The sequence below is a fragment of the Malus sylvestris genome, chromosome 5, assembly GCF_916048215.2.
Source record: "Malus sylvestris chromosome 5, drMalSylv7.2, whole genome shotgun sequence".
Lineage (NCBI taxonomy): Eukaryota > Viridiplantae > Streptophyta > Magnoliopsida > Rosales > Rosaceae > Malus > Malus sylvestris.
The window spans coordinates 18,768,665-18,787,179 of record NC_062264.1 but is presented as its reverse complement, the minus strand read 5'-3'; the positions used below and the strand labels follow the sequence as shown (position 1 = coordinate 18,787,179).

The 18,515-nt window shown below is 40.3% G+C and overlaps 2 protein-coding genes across 5 annotated transcripts; one reads left to right on the top strand and one right to left on the bottom strand.

Annotated features, from left to right (window-relative positions):
* Positions 1–548: 548 nt before the first annotated feature.
* On the top strand, positions 549–4,047 carry LOC126624382 (transcription factor bHLH113-like). Of its 4 annotated transcripts, none has more exons than XM_050293438.1 (6): positions 549–1,100; positions 1,182–1,289; positions 1,487–1,549; positions 1,674–1,793; positions 3,197–3,295; positions 3,425–3,559. In XM_050293438.1, the coding sequence occupies exons 1-5, from the start codon at positions 771–773 to the stop codon at positions 3,230–3,232; spliced, it is 657 nt and encodes a 218-aa protein (XP_050149395.1). In that variant the 5' UTR covers positions 549–770; the 3' UTR covers positions 3,233–3,295; positions 3,425–3,559. The 4 variants fall into 4 exon arrangements, with proteins under 4 accessions (XP_050149395.1, XP_050149394.1, XP_050149392.1 ...); XM_050293434.1 differs by lacking the exon at positions 3,197–3,295 and adding an exon at positions 3,714–4,047 and having other exon boundaries at positions 552–1,100; positions 3,425–3,683; XM_050293437.1 differs by having other exon boundaries at positions 3,197–3,566.
* Positions 4,048–8,643: 4,596 nt separating this feature from the next.
* On the bottom strand, positions 8,644–10,722 carry LOC126622607 (uncharacterized). Its single transcript, XM_050291378.1, has 3 exons — positions 10,648–10,722; positions 8,816–9,673; positions 8,644–8,681 (listed from the first exon to the last, which is right to left on the bottom strand). The coding sequence occupies exons 2-3, from the start codon at positions 9,663–9,665 to the stop codon at positions 8,644–8,646; spliced, it is 888 nt and encodes a 295-aa protein (XP_050147335.1). The 5' UTR covers positions 9,666–9,673; positions 10,648–10,722.
* Positions 10,723–18,515: the final 7,793 nt, after the last annotated feature.

Here is an 18,515-nt window from a genome sequence, read left to right as displayed (position 1 = left end):
ACCCTCTTTTGAAAACCTATATATTGTTCTCAATTTTGTTACTCATATTTAACTACTTTATCTAATTAAAGTTGCCACCAACTCTGTCTTATTATATCAATATTACATTTTTTTTATATCAAGATATTCACACTAAAATGATTGGATAATAAATTAATTATGAACTCGCTATTTATAATATTTATATACTTACAAAAATACTAATATTAATGTAGCGTAGTACTAATCGTTAATATTACACCTTTAATACTGAAAAATGTTCAAGCTTTTTCGTGTCTGTAAATCTAATATCACATCAGTTATGCGCGCACACACGCATATATAAGGGAAGTTATAGTCGAAGCTGGCCCATTGGCATGTAACGCTGTCTGGTCCTGTGTCCTCCTGAGTCCTGAGTCTCCTGACAAAGGTGACGAAAGAAGAATCGTTTCAGAGTGTGGGGTTAGGCAACATCGCGTTGGAGCTCGAAACCACGGTTTTCTCGGGTCAGGTAGGTTTGACCAAAAGTCGTCGAAAACCGAAGCCTCCACCCTTGGAAAGCCCAGCGCCCACCCATTCTCTCTCTCCCTCTCTCGACACTGTAACGCTCTATAATCTCAAGAGTCTCACTCACAAACATAAAGCAACAGAACAAAATCAGAGCACCCTCTCTCTCTCTCTCTCTCTCTCTCTCTCTCTCTCTTATCAACAAGAAGCTTCCGTTGTTTTCTCCTAAAAACCCCTTTCTCTCTCTGAAAAGCTCAAAGCTTTTGGGTTCGGTGGGGTTGAAAATGGCGGAAAGTGGTGGGTTCGAGGGGGACCATTTGGCGGTGACAGAGGGGACTAGCTTCTCTCAGCTACTCTTCGCGGCCGACGAAGTCGTTAACCTTGCCGTGAACTCCGACCAGACCTTTAACTACACCTGCTCATCTACTTATCCTACCGAGATTAAGCCACCCAAAATGCTCTGCTTCGGAAACTACGACCACCAAACCGACGTTAACGGTGTCGAAATTGGGTTTTCAGAAACCGCCAAGAAATCAGCCGTCACATGCAGCGGCTCCTCCTCCGTTTCTTCCACAAGCACCGCCAGCATCAGTGCATTGCCCAAGTCCAACAATGTCAGCCATTAATTCCTCATTTCTTTTAAAACTATTTTTCTTTCTTTCAAAGTTTCTGAATTTTTCTGGGTTTATTGGCAGAAAAGGCGAAATGGGCTGGCTCCGATCAGCAACACAACTACTCCGACAACCCAGAGAGCCACTAAAAAGACGAAATCGGAGAATCGCACGTCGGCCGGCAACGGAAAGGTACGACCTTTCAACAAAGACCAAACCCCATAAGTTCATCTGCGGCACTGCATGCTACTCTCTCTCTCCCTCCCCCCACAACTCACACCCTCTGCATGCTCTTCTCTCTCGCACTCTCTCTCTGCCATTTCTGCAAAGCAGAACAATTTTCGTCTCTGTTTTTACCACATGGTTTCTGGTTTTCTGCAAATGTACAGAGGAAAGAGAAGCTCGGAGAACGAATCACAGCGTTGCAGCAGCTCGTTTCACCCTACGGCAAGGTGGAATTGCAAAACCCCAAATCAAGCCACCCGGTTAATTATTTTTTGGCAATATTTTTGCAAATTCATAGAAAATATCTGATTTTTTTTCTTCTGGGAACTTGGAAAATTGGGTGTGTTGCAGACGGACACGGCATCGGTGCTTCACGAAGCGATGGGATACATTAGATTTCTGCAACAGCAGGTTCAGGTGCTGTGCTCGCCTTACCTTCAACGCCTAGAGCCTCCTTCATTACCTGTACATGTAAGTACCAAAAAAACACTCTCACTGTCAGAATTTTTACTTCTACTTGTTTTCCACGTCATCTAGTGACGTGTAATTAGACAGTAGTCGTAGTGTGGGACCCGGAGTGATTGTGACTTCACTGACTTTGGTCATGTCATGAAAATTTTAGTCAAAAGAGTGACGGTGTCTGTAGATTTTGGATTTTTCACATTTTAGAAAATGCTACTTCCATCTGAAAATTTAAAAAAAAATTATGTTGCTCTTGTCATATTTTTCATACCGTCTTGCAAACATATTTCTTACAGAAATAAGACTCATCAAACATGTAGGTTCTATTTTTATTAGAGATATCGTACAAATAAGGTTTTAAAAGACGTTAATCAAGCAGCGAATTAGAGCTTAGTGGCTAGGCATGACATATGCGGGGGCCCAAGCAAAGTAGGCAGACTAGGCTGGCTAGGCATGACATGGGTGGGGGGGGGGGGGTTAGGATCCTCTCCTGAGCATATGGAGAGGATCCTTTGACCAGCCTATCGGGCCGTTCATTTTTTATCTAACGGCTATAATTATTATAACTTTTAGAAGAACTTCCTGTTTGTAGCCGTTGGATAAAAAATGAACGGCCCGATGGGCCTGGTCAGGAGGATCCTCTCCATCTGCTCAGGAGAGGATCTTGGTCCGTGGGGGGGGGGGCTATGTAGACTAGGAGATTAGACGGATTTAAGTAAATTTATTATATATTGTATAAATAAATGCCTATTTATACTTAAAAACAAGCATAATTATATTGGGTAGATAAATTACAAAATAAAATAACATATAAATTATAAAGTATTAGAACATGTTGAAAACATAGGGAACAAACATATGATGAATGTTCATCCAAGTATTCAAGAAGTATCTTACATTTATTGGAAAAATAAAAAATACAATAAAAGTTATCGATTTTCTGTCTAAGTCAAAGTCGCAACCTAAACGAATTTAGGCGGTCTAGGTTGGGGCCTAGGCGAGCTAGGCAGGTCTAGACATGGATTTTTTAAACAGTGTACAAATGTAGTATAAAAAATGTGATAGGTGTATTTTTTTTTATCAAGAATCTATTTGTCATAATCAATTTAGTGTATGACTAGTGCTTGGCGGAGAAAAACAGTGCTTACAAATATAATATGATAAGTGTAGTATTTTCGATGAATAATTTATTTGTCATAATCAATTTAGTGTATGACAAATTCTTAAAATTGGTCCTTGTCATAATCTATTTGTCGTAAAAAAAAAAAAAATCTTAAAATTGATCCCTGTGGTTTACTTTTACCATTGGTAGTGATATTTACACTACAATTTTCTTTTTCTGCACTGATTACCTAATTTATGTTTATTCATTATTCTGACGTGTTCAATCCAACACCATACACCATCGGAAGAATGAAAATCACTTCCCTAAATATCAATTTGTATAACTTGGCACTCCACATGCAAAAATCACGGGCATCATGTTTTCATATCAGAAGGAAACGACAAGGGTAAAATCGATAAAATAACAACCCAACTATACAAGTTACTAGTTTCTAGTTACCGTAAAGCACATTGATCATTTGTAACTTTTGGCCTTCCATGTTTTCGCTACTTTTTTCTGTGTTTGAAACTTTTAGGGTGGAGTTGGAGAGGTAAAACAAGAAGCAGGAAGAAGCGACCTGAGGAGCAGAGGACTGTGCCTGGTTCCTATGGAGTACACAATGCACATCGCGAACAGCAATGGTGCGGATTTTTGGTTACCCGCCATGGCCACTAACACCAACATTAATCCTGTGTCATCTCCTTCAACCAATTATCGAATGGAATACTAGTACAAACTAGAAAGAAACAAGCATGTTTAGCTTAGCTAGTTAAGCTAGTGGGGGATTCTGGGGGCTTGGGGGATTCAGTGTCGAAGGAAAGGACGGCATGGGCTTGGTAGAGGGAGGCAGAGACGTCGAGGAAGATCGATGAGTGTCCGATCAGATGAAGATCAGATGAGGGTCAATTTCTGGAAATCGGGGAAACCTTTCTGGAGGAGAGGCTGACTGAAAAAAAGAAAAAAAAGAAAAAAGAGAGAGATGAGGGTCTGATAAAAAGAAAAGTCGATGCTTTTAGATGAGGAAAATGGTGGTGGGTGGAAAAATAATAGAATATTAAAAAGGTTTTGTTGTTAAATAATAAAATATTGTAGCATTTGTTAAATTAGAAAATGTCGAGATGAAATTTTTTAAAATTAACTCAAACAACTTTTGCACAATGCTCATCGGCTATTTTAGCAAAAAATTAACTTCATTGGCATAGATGCTTGGGTACATGGTGCGCCGCCCAGTGAGGGTGCCTGCTCGTTTTGGTAATTTACAAGCCTAGCTACAAATTTGGCATGACATCTTAATTTTTTGAAAGAGTAGGTGAAAAGTGCAAAAAGGAGTACACAGAGTGAGGCAGGGCGATAGTGAAAGGAAATTAAATTAAGAGGAATATTGAAATATAAAAGGTTTACTATCGTTTAGTGCAAGGAAAAAATAAAGTTGAGCAATCTCACAAGATGAAGGCACAAAAGTGTTATAGAGAAATACTTTTGTGTTATAAATAGGCAAAATTTATAGAGAGATAACCTTTACTCGGTGAAGGAACGAAGCAGTTGCAGAGTAATATACCGACACAAGCTGTTCCAGAGGAAGTAATGTATATTATTGCTATTAGATATATTTCTCTTTTCTTTCTTCTTCTCATTCACTCATCTTTGCACAATTGAATTGCTCTATTTATAGAGCTACTTCAATGGAAAATTACAAAACATTACTATTTAGCTTATGAGTATATAGTACACATGTGATACTTTACTATACACATTACTATACACATGTGGGCAAACATACCCATCATTTACAACACTCCCCCTTGGATGCCCACATATCAACATCAGTTGCCTCATTAAAACCTTGCTTGGAAAAACCCTGTGGGAAAAAACCATAGCGAAGGAAAAAGAGTACAACTTTACCCGGATGGTGTTGAGCATGCTTAGGTTGCCTCGTTAAAACCTTGATAGGAAAAACCCAGTGGGAAAAATCCTAAGCGAAGGAAAAAGAGTACAACATGCATGTATCATGGATGCTCCCCCTGAATTGTATCTCCCCCTGATTCCGCATTTTTCAAATCTGTAAGCCGACGTAATCCGATTCCCTGTACCAACTTCTGAAATGTGCACTTTGGTAGAGATTTGGTGAACAAGTCTGCTAAATTTTCATTGGAACGGATTTGTCTGACTTCAAGAACTTTAGCCTTCTGAAGCTCATGTGCGCTGAAAAATCTTGGAGATATGTGTTTAGTCTTATCACCTTTGATAAATCCTTCCTTCATTTGGGCGACACAGGCTGCATTATCTTCATGGATGACAGTTGGAGTGTTTGTCTTTGAAGGTAGACCACATGAATTCCGGATGTGATGGATCATTGATCTTAACCAAGAACATTCACGACTTGCTTCATGTAAAGCAATTATTTCCGAATGATTGGAAGATGTTGCAACTAGCGTTTGCTTTGTTGATCGCCATGAAATTGCAGTATCTCCATTAGTGAACACATATCCATTTTGTGAGCGGGCTTTATGCGGATCGGAGAGAAAACCAGCATCTGCGTATCCAACAAGGATTTGTTCATTTGTGGGCTTGTCTGAGTAGAAGAGACCCATATCTGTTGTCCCACGAAGGTATCGTAGAACATCTTTGACTCCCTTCCAATGACGAATTGTTGGAGCAGAGCTGTACCTGGCTAACAAGTTAACTGAAAAAGCTATATCTGGTCTAGTACATTGTGCTAAATACAATAAAGCACCTATTGCGCTCAAATATGGTACTTCTGGACCAAGGACCAGTTCATCATCTTCTTTTGGACGAAATGGATCTTTCTTAATGTCCAAAGAACGAACGACCATTGGGGTGCTAAGTGGATAAGCCTTGTCCATGCCAAATCGCTTCAGTATTTTTTCAATGTAAGCTGATTGATGGACCAAAATTCCACTAACACAATGCTCGATCTGCAGGCCTAGACAATATTTGGTTTTCCCAAGGTCTTTCATTTCAAATTCGTTTTTCAGATATTCAGCAGTTTTGTTGAGCTCTTCGGGGGTTCCAACTAGGTTCATATCATCGACATATACTGCCACTATAGCAAATCCAGTATTTGATTTCTTAATAAACACACAAGGGCAGATGACATTGTTGGCATATCCTTCTTTAATCAAATACTCACTGAGACGATTATACCACATTCGCCCAGATTGTTTCAGCCCATATAGTGATCGCCTTAATTTGATTGAGAACATACCCCGTGGTTTGTTAGTTGCTTCAGGCAACTTAAGTCCTTCTGGGACTTTCATATATATGTCAGTATCTAATTCTCCATATAGATACGCGGTGATGACATCCATAAGTCGCATGTCAAGTTTTTCTGAAATCACCAAACTTATTAAGTAACGAAACGTAATTGCATCCATTACAGGAGAGTATGTCTCTTCATAATCAACTCCAGGTCTTTGTGAAAAACCTTGTGCAACGAGTCGTGCTTTATATCTTGCAATCTCGTTTTTCTCGTTGCGTTTCCTTGTGAATACCCATTTATAACCTACGGGGTTCACACCAGGCGGGGTTTGGACTACTGGTCCAAAAACACTTCGTCTTTCCAAGGATTTTAATTCTGCCTGGATTGCATCTTTCCACTTAGGCTAATCTTGTCTCTGTTTGCATTCATCAACAGAGCGGGGCTCAATATCATCACTTAATATGATTTCAGTGGCTATTGCAAATGCAAACATGTCATCGATGATTATTTCATTTCGATCCCACAATTCATTAGTACATGCATAATTTATGGATATTTCTTTGCTTTCATGTACTTCTGTCTCTTCAGGGACATATGTCTCATCAAGGACATTTTCTTTTTCTGGAAGTACAGAGTCACGAATTGTGGATTTATCATTCAATTCCTTTTCTTGAATGATATCATTTGGGTTCAATTGGGCCCTCATCTTTCTCTTTCGAGGAGCTGAATCTTTTGAACCTGGGGGTCTACCACGCTTCAGGCGTGCACTGGATGAATCATTCGCTGCCACTTTATTTTGTCCAACAGGGACATCAATTCTTGCAGGTGCGTTTGCAGCCGGTATATATGACTGTGTCACTTTCGAAGCATCATTAAATGCATCTGGCATTTGATTAGCAATACCTTGAAGATGAACGATTCTTTTCACTTCGTTTTCACATTGAGTGCTTCTTGGATCAAAATGAGATAAGGTGGGAACAACCCATGTTAGCTCTTGTCGTTCTTCTAGAACGGTCTTTTCTCCCCCTAACGACGGGAAAATTGTCTCATCAAAATGACAATCAGCAAAACGAGCTGTAAACACATCACCAGTCAAAGGTTCCAAATATCTAATGATAGATGGTGAATCAAAACCCACATAAATTCCCAATCTGCGCTGAGGTCCCATTTTAGTTCGTTGTGGTGGTGCAATAGGCACATAAGCAGCACAACCAAAAACTCGTAAATGTGAAATATTTGGCTGATGTCCAAACACGAGTTGTATTGATGAGTATTGGTGGTTGGCTATGGGTCTCAATCTAACCAATGATGCAGCATGTAATATGGCATGTCCCCATGTAGAAACTGGCAATTTCGTTTTCATGAGCAGAGTGCAGGCTATTAATTGAAGCCGCTTGATAAATGCCTCTGCTAAACCATTTTGAGTATGGACATGAGGAACAGGGTGTTCAACATTAATGCCCAGTGCCATACAGTAATCATCAAAGGTTTGAGACGTAAATTCACCAGCGTTATCAAGTCGAATGGACTTAATGGGATGATCTGGGAACTGTGCTCGCAACTTAATTATCTGAGCAAGAAGTCTCGCAAAAGCTACATTTCGAGTAGACAATAAGCAAACATGTGACCATCGGGTAGATGCATCAACCAAAACCATAAAATATCGAAATGGTCCACAAGGTGGTTGAATAGGTCCACAAATATCCCCTTGAATTCTTTGCAAAAATGATGGGGATTCATCATCAACCTTTAGTTGTGATGGTCTAATTACCAACTTCCCTTGGGAACAAGCCTTGCAAGGATTATCATTCGGGACATTAATGTGTCTGCTCAGTAATGGATGTCCATTAGAGTTGGTAATGATTCTACGCATCATGGTGGATCCTGGATGACCTAGACGGTCATGCCAAAGCATGTAAACCTTTGAATCAATGAACTTCTGGTTCATGACAGTATATGCCTCAACTGTCTTTATGTATGTACAATACAATCCACTCGATAAACCATGCAACTTCTCCAATATACGCTTCTGGGTATCGTTGGAGGTAATGCATAAATATTCCACATTTTCTACACTTTTCGTTTCAAGGTGGTATCCATTTAAACGTATGTCTTTAAAACTCAACAAATTTCGAATGGACCGAGTAGCATATAATGCATTCTTTATAGACAATATTGTTCCATTTGGTAACATAATCTGGGCTTTTCCTGAGCCTTCAATTACATCTGATGGTCCTGATATTGTTGTTACCTTTACTTTTGCAAGTACCAAATTCGAGAAATACTTTCGGTCTCGAAGTATTGAATGCGTGGTTGCGCTATCTGCAAGACAAAAGTCTCCGCCATTGATCTTGTTTTGAGAATAACCATAATTTTTATCCATGATCTCTGAGTAAAGAAAAAGCAATTTATTCATACTGGAATACTACTTTTATTGAATTGAAAATGCGAGCATTAAACCACAGGTACAAATAACATGAGTACATTAAACATAAATAATTCAATCGGACCCATAAACTTCATTCCCTCTTTCATTAATAAAGTCTGTAGCATCCAGGTGGGTTGTGTTTAACTGTCCTGATAAATTGGTCACTGGATCAGGGGTTTCCATTGGTTTAGCCTGGTCAAGGAAATTGATCTCGACACCCTTCTCCTTGAAGGAGGCTTGATATAGTTCCACCAGATGCTTTGGGGTGCGACAAGTACGCGCCCAATGTCCATTGCCACCACACCTATGGCAACCTCCTTCATGATTTCTAGGAGTGTTCACATGAGCTTTTCCTTTCTGGCGATTGGTATTTTTAAAGCTCGGGCCTGGATTATACCTTGGAACCTGGTTGTGAAACTGGACACCATGGTTCTTGCTTTTTCCTTTCCACCGACCTTGCTTGTGACCACGTCCTCGTTTGTAATTATTGCCACGGGAGGATATGGTATTTCTTTCAAGGGACGCAACATTCACTTCTGGGAACGGTGCTGATCCAGTAGGTCGGGAATTATGGTTTTTCATGAGAAGCTCATTGTTCTGTTCAGCCACCAAGAGCACAGATATCAGCTGGTTGTATTCAGTGAAGCCTCGCGCTCTATACTGTTGTTGCAGTACCATGTTAGAGGCGTGGAATGTGCTGAAAGTCTTTTCCAATAACATCTCCTCAGTGATAGTATCCCCACAGAGTTTCATCTGAGAGGTAATTCTGAACAACGCCGAATTGTACTCAGCCACTGATTTGAAATCCTGGATCCTTAGGTGAGTCCAGTCATAGCGAGCTTTTGGAAGAATCACCGTTGTCTGGTGATTGTATCTGCTTCTCAAGGCATTCCAAAGGGCTAACGGATCTTCAACCGTTAAGTACTCGCTCTTTAGTGCCTCATCAAGATGGCGACGAATAAAAATCATGGCCTTTGCTCGATCTTGAGAGGATGAACTGCTTTCTTCCTTGATGGTATCTCCAAGATTTGCTGCTTCCAGATGGATCTTGGTATCCAGTACCCATGTAAGGTAATTCTTTCCAGTAATGTCCAGGGCAGCAAAATCAAGCTTTGCCAAGTTTGCCATTTTCTTTTCTGAAAGAAAAATGAGGTGTGTAAGAACTTGCAGTAATATGTGTACTGGAGAAATATATTGTTAGAACTTCTGGTTCTTACAAATTTTTTTGATCTTCAGGCCAAAATGATAAGTACTCGAAACTTCAGGCTCGAGATTTACACAATTAATGAGAAGGGCAATTGTACCGCACCATTCTCATCGAAATAAGTATAGGATGGGTGATTATCCCGCACTACTTTAAACAGCAGGAAAATTTAAATATGTAGAGCAAGGTGGACGATTATACCGCACCACCTAAAATTGCGATAAAATTTAAATATGCAAAGCAGGGTGGACGATTATACCGCACCACCTAAAATTGCAATAAAATTAAATATGCAAAGCAGGGTGGACGATTATACCGCACCACCTAAAATTGCAATAAAATTAAATATGCAAAGCAGGATGGGTGATTATTTCACACCACCTAAAATTGCGATAAAATTAAATATGTAAAGCAGAGTGGGTGATTATTTCACACCACCTAGAATTGCGATAAAATTAAAGATGTAAAGCAGGGTGGGTGATTATTTCACACCACCTAAAATTGCGATAAAATTAAATAACGGGAAAATTTAAATATGCAGGATAGAGCGGGCGATTATACCGCTCCACTTAAAATTTGCAGTAAAATTAGATCTGCAGTCCAAGATAGGCGATAGAACCGCACAATCTTGGATTGCATAAATAATCAGTGGGTTAGTAGTCAATATCTACACCAAACAAGAAATCAAAGATATAAGTGACAGTTAGTTGGAGAACTAGAAGTAAACATGGTGCAAACAGTTCTTCGCGAGGGTATACCCAGCAATTGAGGGAGAGGAAGAAGAAGAACAGAAAAAACCTTAGAGGAAACATTTTTTTTTTTCTTTCAGTGAAAGGAAATGAGAAAAAGATTAGAGAGTCGTGCTGATAACGTGTTATAAATAGGCAAAATTTATAGAGAGATAACCTTTACTCGGTGAAGGAACGAAGCAGTTGCAGAGTAATATACCGACACAAGCTGTTCCAGAGGAAGTAATGTATATTATTGCTATTAGATATATTTCTCTTTTCTTTCTTCTTCTCATTCACTCATCTTTGCACAATTGAATTGCTCTATTTATAGAGCTACTTCAATGGAAAATTACAAAACATTACTATTTAGCTTATGAGTATATAGTACACATGTGATACTTTACTATACACATTACTATACACATGTGGGCAAACATACCCATCATTTACAACATTTTGAGTATTGTAATCGTCAAAAAGTCCAAAACTGCCCTATCTTCTAGCGAGAAGTGGAATTTATAAGCACTTACTCATGACAAAATTTTTCCTTCAATTGACTTATTGACTTGCCTAAGATTTTGTAACTGTGAATACAAAGATCTTGATCTTGCGTAATCCTGAGGAAAAAATTCATCACGCTGTATTTCTTCATCGTTTCCCATGTTTCAATTTTTCTCTTCCTTTTTCCAATCCAAGAGGCCTTTAACTTGTTGCCACCAAGCTGATGCTCTTTTTCATAAACGCATGGCCATCGATCCCACCTTTTTTTGTCTTCTGGAACCTCTTTGAAATTAAAAATCTCCTTTACTGTTGTCAACCAATTTAAGACGTCATCCGGTTGCATCCCACTGTGAAACTTAGGGATTTCAATTTGAAATCCGAAATCAAAGCTGTTGATGCACAAAATCAGCGAGGACTTTGGTACAACAAAAAGTGTTAAGTTTGTGACCTTCGCTAGATTGCTCCGGTCACTAGTATGGATAAATATGTAAATGGATAGAGATAGGGAAGCAAACACAAGATGTACGTGGTTCACCCAAATTGGCTATGTCCACGGAGTAGAGGAGTTCTCATTAATTGTGAAGGGTTTACATAAGTACATAGGTTCAAGCTCTCCTTTAGTCAGTACTAGTGAATGATTTAGTACAAATGGCATTCGGAAATATTGTGAGAGAATGATCTCTATTTATAGAAGAGAGTTTCTAGTTTCATTTTGACATTGACACGTGTTGTGATTGGTTTCTAATGTTGACACGTGTCGCGCTATGATTGGCTTCTGATGTCGACACGTGTCACGCTGTGATTGGCCTCCTGGTTGGAGGGAAACTCTTCTAGGTCCTTGATGGTATAACGTTGACCGGTGCTCAGTAGTTTCGGGATTGGTTAAGTATGGTACAAACAATGCCCCCCTAAGTGCCCAAGTGAGGGAAGCTCCTCGGTTGGAGACTTACAAGATCCAAGCCATTGAGTAATCACGAAACTTCTAAGTACCGAAGTGTGGTATCATTTTCACTAACTTTATGTGTCTCATACATAGATGTGGCATCTTCTTTGGAAGTACTTTTCCTCCATCCAGGGGTGGTATCTTTAACCGATGAAGATGCACAAGGTAATGTATCAATTTCACTTGAAGCTTACTTGTAGTTTTAGGCTTGGTCAAGTGCGATACAAAACCCTATAGTAGGAGTCCCCCAAGTGGCCGAGCTAGGAGATTTGCCTAAAGAGGTAACAAACAAGGTAGGCAATCAGACTTCCAAGCAAGCAACCTGAATCGGAGGCTCGACTTCGGCTTCCGGTTGATTGTTCTCCTTCTCCTTGTGTCGTAAACAGCAACAAGGATAAGGAGAAGCAAATGGAGAAAAGATGATATGAGATACTTTTGCTTTTGAAGAAGTAACTTTCCACAAGCTTATTGTTGAACTGGACTGGAGGGTTTTCTGGTTTCCTCCAGAGTATAAGGTCGACTCAAGAATTTGAGGGTCAAAACAAGTCCATCAAATCAAGAGTGTGTTCGACCTTGATGATATGGGATACTTTTGCTGTTGACGAAGTAATAGATGAATCGGCATGTGTTCTGTTGCGCTTGTCTCCACATGCTTCCTTATATCTTTCTCACTTGCCCTATCTGTTCCTCAGGCAGATGTGGTATCTTTTCTAGAAGCATAAGATGTTGAAGATGAGTACTCAAAAGCAATGCCAGGTAAGTAATCAAACAAGGGGTTCCAAACAGTCAGTTCCTGACTGGAAGCTTGATTCCAAGTACTGACTGATTGCTCTATTTCTCCTTGTCTTGCAAGTAAGAACAAAGGCAAAGGAAAAGAAAGGGGAAAAACATGATATGGGATACTCTTGCTTTTGACCCTGATGATATAAGATACTCTTGCTCTGGTGTGCTGGTTTGCATAGGTATTATAGGGGGAGGGGGGAAGAAAGCTGAGTATTTCGAGAGGCTTCGTTGGGAGTGCCCTCTCAGATATGAGGAATGGTTGAGCATTTTTGCAGGTCTGCCTGTCCATGGAGGATGGAGGTCGACATATATAGGATTCTCCCTAACAACAAGTAGTAATGCTATTCCTTTACCCTTCTTAGTCATAGCAATGTAGTGGGAGCTGCAAGCTTCACGTGTTTTAACTTTGTCAAAGCACTTTGAAAAAGTGGTATGTGGTATCTAGAAAGTTGATGTTGCGGTGAAGATTGCCGACAAGCTTTATCCAAGGAAATCTGGCTCTCGAAGTTCGGAGAGCGATGCCTCTTTGGTTTTCGAACAAGCAATCATGTCGGGGATTTGGCTCTCGAGATTCGGAGAGCCGTGCCTCTTCAATTTTTAAGAAAGCAATCCTGTTGGGAGTTTGGCTCATGAGATTCGGAGAGCAGTGCCTCTTCGATTTTTGAGAAAGTAATCTTATTAGGAGTCTGGCTCTTGAGATTCGGAGGGCGGTGCCTCTTCGATTTTTGAGCAAGTAATAATGCTATTCCTTTACCCTTATTGGTTATAGCAATGTAGTGGGAGTTGCAAGCTTCACATGTTTTAACTTTGTCAGAGCCCTTTGAAAAAGTGGTCTGTGGTATCTGGAAAGCTGATGTTGCGTGTGAAGATTGCAGACAAGCTTTATCCAAGGAAATCTGGCTCTCGAAGTTCAAAGAGCGGTGCCTCTTCGGTTTTCGAACAAGCAATCCTGTTGAGGATCTGGCTCTTGAGATTCAGAGAACGGTGCCTCTTCGATTTTTGAGAGAGCAATCCTGTTGGGAATTTGGCTCTTGAGATTCGAAGAGCGGTGCCTCTTCGATTTTTGAGAAAGTAATCATGTTGGGAGTCTGGCTCTCGAGATTCGGAGAATGGTTCCTCTTCGATTTTTGAGCAAGCAATCTTGTTGGTAGTGTTTTCTCGAATGTGAGTAAAGATTGGGCATTTTTGCCAGTTTGCCTTGCCACGGAGCACAGAGGTTGACACACATTGAGACTTTCTAGTTATCAAGCAGTGGTGTTGTTCCTTTACCCTTGTGGGTAATAGTAGGGTAGCTGGACCTTCAAAATTTATGTGTCTAAACTTTGTTAGAGATCTTTGGCAAAGTTATCTGTGGTACCCGATGAGCTGATGTTGCGTGTGGAAAGTGGTGCCTTTTCAAAATTCGGAGAGTGGTGCCTCTTCGATTTTTGAACCAACAGCCCTGTTACCATTTCTTTTATAAGGACACCAATTATGTGCAAGGAGTTCATTCAGAGAGTTATTGCTTGTAGGAATTTTCCCCTTACTTCAGAGATTTATTGCACCTCATTTCTCCTTCATCATTTCTGAGAATGTCTGGCCCATCCGACCGTTGTTTTGACTTGAACTTTGGTGAAGAGGCAGCCATGCCTTCTCAAGACAACATATGGCGCCCATCCTTCTTAACCCCTACTGGTCCTCTTACCGTTGGGGACTCTGTGATGAAGAATGATATGACCGCTGTGGTGGTGGCCATGAACCTTCTCACTCCCAAAGATAACAAACTACTTTCCAAACGGTCTGATCCGTTGGCTGTTAGAGATTCTCTGGCTCTCAGTGTTCAATGTGCAGGTTCTGTGTCTAATATGGCCCAACGCCTATTTGCTCGAACCCGCCAAGTTGAATCATTGGCGGCTGAAATGATAAGTCTCAAACAGGAGATAAGAGGGCTCAAGCATTAGAATAAACAGTTGCATAGGCTCGCACATGACCATGCTACAAACATGAAGAGGAAGCTTGACCAGCTGTAGGAATCTAATGGTCAGATTTTACTTGATCATCAGAGGTTTGTGGGTTTGTTCCAAAGACATTTATTGCCTTCGTCTTCTAGGGTTGTACCGCGTAATGAAGCTCCAAATGATCTACCTTCGATGCCTCATCCTTCTGGGGTTCTGCTTAGTACTGAGGCTCCGAATAATCACCCTCTGGTGCCTCATCTTTCTGGGGCTCTGTCGATTGCTGAGACTTCTCCTGAGCAACCTTTGTGAAGGCTCCCTCTTGTTTGTTTATTTTGATTCATGTATATGTACATATTTGTAACTTATCGGAGATATCAATAAACAATCTTTGCTTTATTTCAACGTATTGTATTAAATACACCAATGCCTTCTTCACTAAGTTCTTTGAATATTTCCTTTTGTTAAAGCTTGTATGTTGAAGCTTTGTGAGTGAAGCATGTAGGTTGAGGTAGTGCTCCCTTAATTTCCCGAGTGAGGAAGACTTCTCGTTTGGAGACTTGAAAAATCTAAGTCACTGAGTGGTCGTGAGACTTCCGAGTATCAAGGTGCAGTAGCATATGGTAGGAGTCCCCCAAGTCTCCGGTTGAGGGAGTTGACGAATGAGGCATTTCCTTTCTAAGTGGTAGCCCAAAACTCCTTCATATATATTTATTATGAAAGTTGTTAGGCCCAAAGATTTTTTTTTTTCGAATTTTCGAATTTTCGAATTTTTGAATTTTTGAATTTTCGAATTTTCAAATTCCTGAATTTTTTAATTTCCGAAAATATATATATATATATATATATATATTTTTTTTTTTTTTTTTTAAAGCTTTGTAGGTGAAGCTTTGTTGGGCACCATAAATTGATTTTGCTTCACACTATCTTGATCAAGACAGTGTGAAGCTTTTGTAGGTGAAGCTTTTGTGTTGAAGCTTTGTAGGTGAAGCTTTTGTGGGTCAAGTTTTTGTGGGTCAAGCTTTTGTAGGTGAAGCCTTTGTGGGTCAAGCTTTTGTAGGTGAAGCTTTTGTGGGTGAAGCTTTTGTGGGTCAAGCTTTTGTGGGTGAAGCTTTTGTGGGTGAAGCTTTTGTGGGTGAAGCTTTTGTGGGTCAAGCTTTTGCAGGTGAAGCTTTTGTGGGTCAAGCTTTTGTGAGTGAAGCTTTTGTAGGTAAAGCTTTTGTGGGTAAACTTTTGTAGGTCAAGCTTTTGTGGGTCAAGCTTTTGTAGGTCAAGCTTTTGTAGGTGAAGCTGTTGTGGGTGAAGCTTTTGTAGGTCAAGCTTTTGTGGGTCAAGCTTTTGTAGGTGAAGCTTTGGAGTTGAAGCTTTTGTGTTGAAGCTTTTGTGGGGTGAAGCTTTTGTGTTGAAGCTTTTGTGGGGTGAAGCTTTTGTGTTGAAGCTTTTGTAGGTGAAGCTTTGGAGTTGAAGCTTTGTAGGTGAAGCTTTTGGAGTTGAAGCTTTTCTTGGGTACCATGAATTGATTTGCTTCACACTATCTTGATCAAGATAGTATGAAGCTTTTGAGAATTTGTAGTTGTTCTCCATTGATGAAGCTTTTGTTGGTGAAGCTTTTGTGTTGAAGCTTTGTAGATGAAGCTTTGAAGTTGAAGCTTGGGAGGTGAAGCTTTGGAGTTGAAGCTTTTGTTGAAGCTTTTGTTGGGTACCATGAATTGATTTTGCTTCACACTCTCTTGATCAAGATAGTGTGAAGCTTTTGAGAATTGTGGTTGCCTTCCATTGATGAAGCTCTTGTTCGCACCATAAATTGGTTTTGCGTGGTTGAACTCCTTTGAGGATGCTCATGTTGGCACCATAAATTAGTTTTGCTTCACACTGTCTTGATCAAGAGTGTGTGAAGCTTTTGAGAATTGTGGTTGCCCTCCATTGATGAAGCTCTTGTTGGCACCATAAATTGGTTTTGCTTCACACTGTCTTGATTAAGAGTGTGTAAAGCTTTTGAGAATTGTGGTTGCCTTCTATTGATGAAGCTCTTGTTGGCACCATAAATTGGTTTTGCTTCACACTGTCTTGATCAAGAGTGTGTGAAGCTTTTGAGAATTGTGGTTAAACTCCTTTGATGAAGCTCTTGTTGGCACTATAAATTGGTTTTGCTTCACACTGTCTTGATTAAGAGTGTGTGAAGCTTTTGAGAATTGTAGTGTTTGCATTGTTACAGAGGGGAAATGTTTGAAGCAGATGCAAGAAGGCTGAATAGCTTGATCTTCGTATGCCATGCACTAAAGTTGTTGGCTTGCAATAAGACTTTGTTGGTGACTATAACTCTTGTTAGGCATAAGTGCTCCCCTAGTTGAGTTGTTAAGCTTGAGGGTTTTTAATTATTCGTGAATGCTAGGAGTTTACATGTACAAGTTGTACCATTTGTCTTCTGGTAGGTAGAATGAATGGTGAGTTGCTTTCATCACTTGGTTGGTGGTACGAAGGTGAGTTCTTTCATCACCTTTCATCACATTTCATCACCTGGTTGGTGGCACGAGGATGAGTTCCTTCTTCCCCTGGTTGGTGGCATGAATGGCAAGTTGCCAAATGATATTAGAGTACGGGTTGTACATTTCATCACCTGGTTGGTGGCATGAAGATGAGTTCCTTCTTCACCTGGTTGGTGGCATAAGTGGCAAGTTGCCAAATGATATTAGAGTACGGGTTGTACATTTCATCACCTGGTTGGTGGCATGAAGGAGAGTACGGGTTGTACATTTCATCACCTGGTTGGTGGCATGAATGGCAAGTTGCCAAATGATATTAGAGTACGGGTTGTACATTTTATCACCTGGTTGGTGGCATGAAGAAGAGTACGGGTTGTACATTTCATCACCTGGTTGGTGGCATGAAGATGAGTTCCTTCTTCACCTGGTTGGTGGCATGACTGATAAGTCGCCAAATGATACTAGAGTACAGGCTGTACATTTCTTCACCTGGTTGGTGGCATGAAGGAGAGTATGGATTGTACATTTTATCACCTGGTTTGTGGCATGAAGATGAGTTCCTTCGTCACCCGGTTGGTGGCATAAGTGGCAAGTTGCCAAATGATATTAGAGTACGGGTTGTACATTTCATCACTTGGTTGGTGGCATGAAAGAGAGTACGGGTTGTACATTTCATCACCTGGTTGGTTAGAATAAGGCCAAAGTGTCTAGGCACATTGTAGCTAGTGTCGAATGACATAAAATATGTTGAACCATTTCAAAGCACAGTTGGCTTATGTATGAATGTGTTGGAATGTATGATTGAACGAATATACTGTGAAATTGTTCGTTTATTTGTATAGTCTTGTTGACATATACTTAGACTTTGTTTCATGTTGGAAGCATTCATGTTGAAGCTTTGAACCCGAGTGTTTCATTGCTAGGAATGTAAGAGGATTAGGATCGAGTTGTCTAAATCACCTATTTATTGAATTCATGCCAAATTGTCTTTGTTACATAGGATGCTAAACGGCTAAAGCTTAACACTTGTACAATGTGAATTTACTTGTATTAGCACTTCAAGTGATCAGCGTTCCATGGATGGCCAAAGGCCTTGCCATCGGAGCTTTTAAGCTTGTAGGAGCCAGGGCGATTGATGCCAATAACTTCAAACGGTCCATCCTAGTTTGGACTAAGTGTTCCTTCACTCGGGACTTTGTCGCAGAGTAATCTTTTCTTCAATACCCAGTCCCCCACTTTGAAAGAACGAGGTTTGACCCTTGAGTCATAGTAGTTGGAGATGCGCTGCTTGTAGGCGACATTCCTCAAGTGACCCTGGTTTATGTGTTCCTCGACTAGATCTAAGTTGAGGGTAATTTGTTTGTCATTTTCGCTTTGCACATAGTAATGGACTTGGAAC

Excerpts from the sequence above, each read along its gene's own strand:
- LOC126624382 (XM_050293434.1), top strand. The coding sequence starts at position 771 with ATGGCGGAAAGTGGTGGGTTCGAGGGGGACCATTTGGCGGTGACAGAG. Across the intron at positions 1,101-1,181 it reads CATTGCCCAAGTCCAACAAT|AAAAGGCGAAATGGGCTGGC; the intron begins GTCAGCCATTAA and ends GTTTATTGGCAG. Across the intron at positions 1,290-1,486 it reads CGTCGGCCGGCAACGGAAAG|AGGAAAGAGAAGCTCGGAGA; the intron begins GTACGACCTTTC and ends GCAAATGTACAG.
- LOC126622607 (XM_050291378.1), bottom strand. The coding sequence starts at position 9,665 with ATGGCAAACTTGGCAAAGCTTGATTTTGCTGCCCTGGACATTACTGGA. Across the intron at positions 8,682-8,815 it reads TGGCAATGGACATTGGGCGC|TTAAACACAACCCACCTGGA; the intron begins GTACTTGTCGCA and ends TTATCAGGACAG.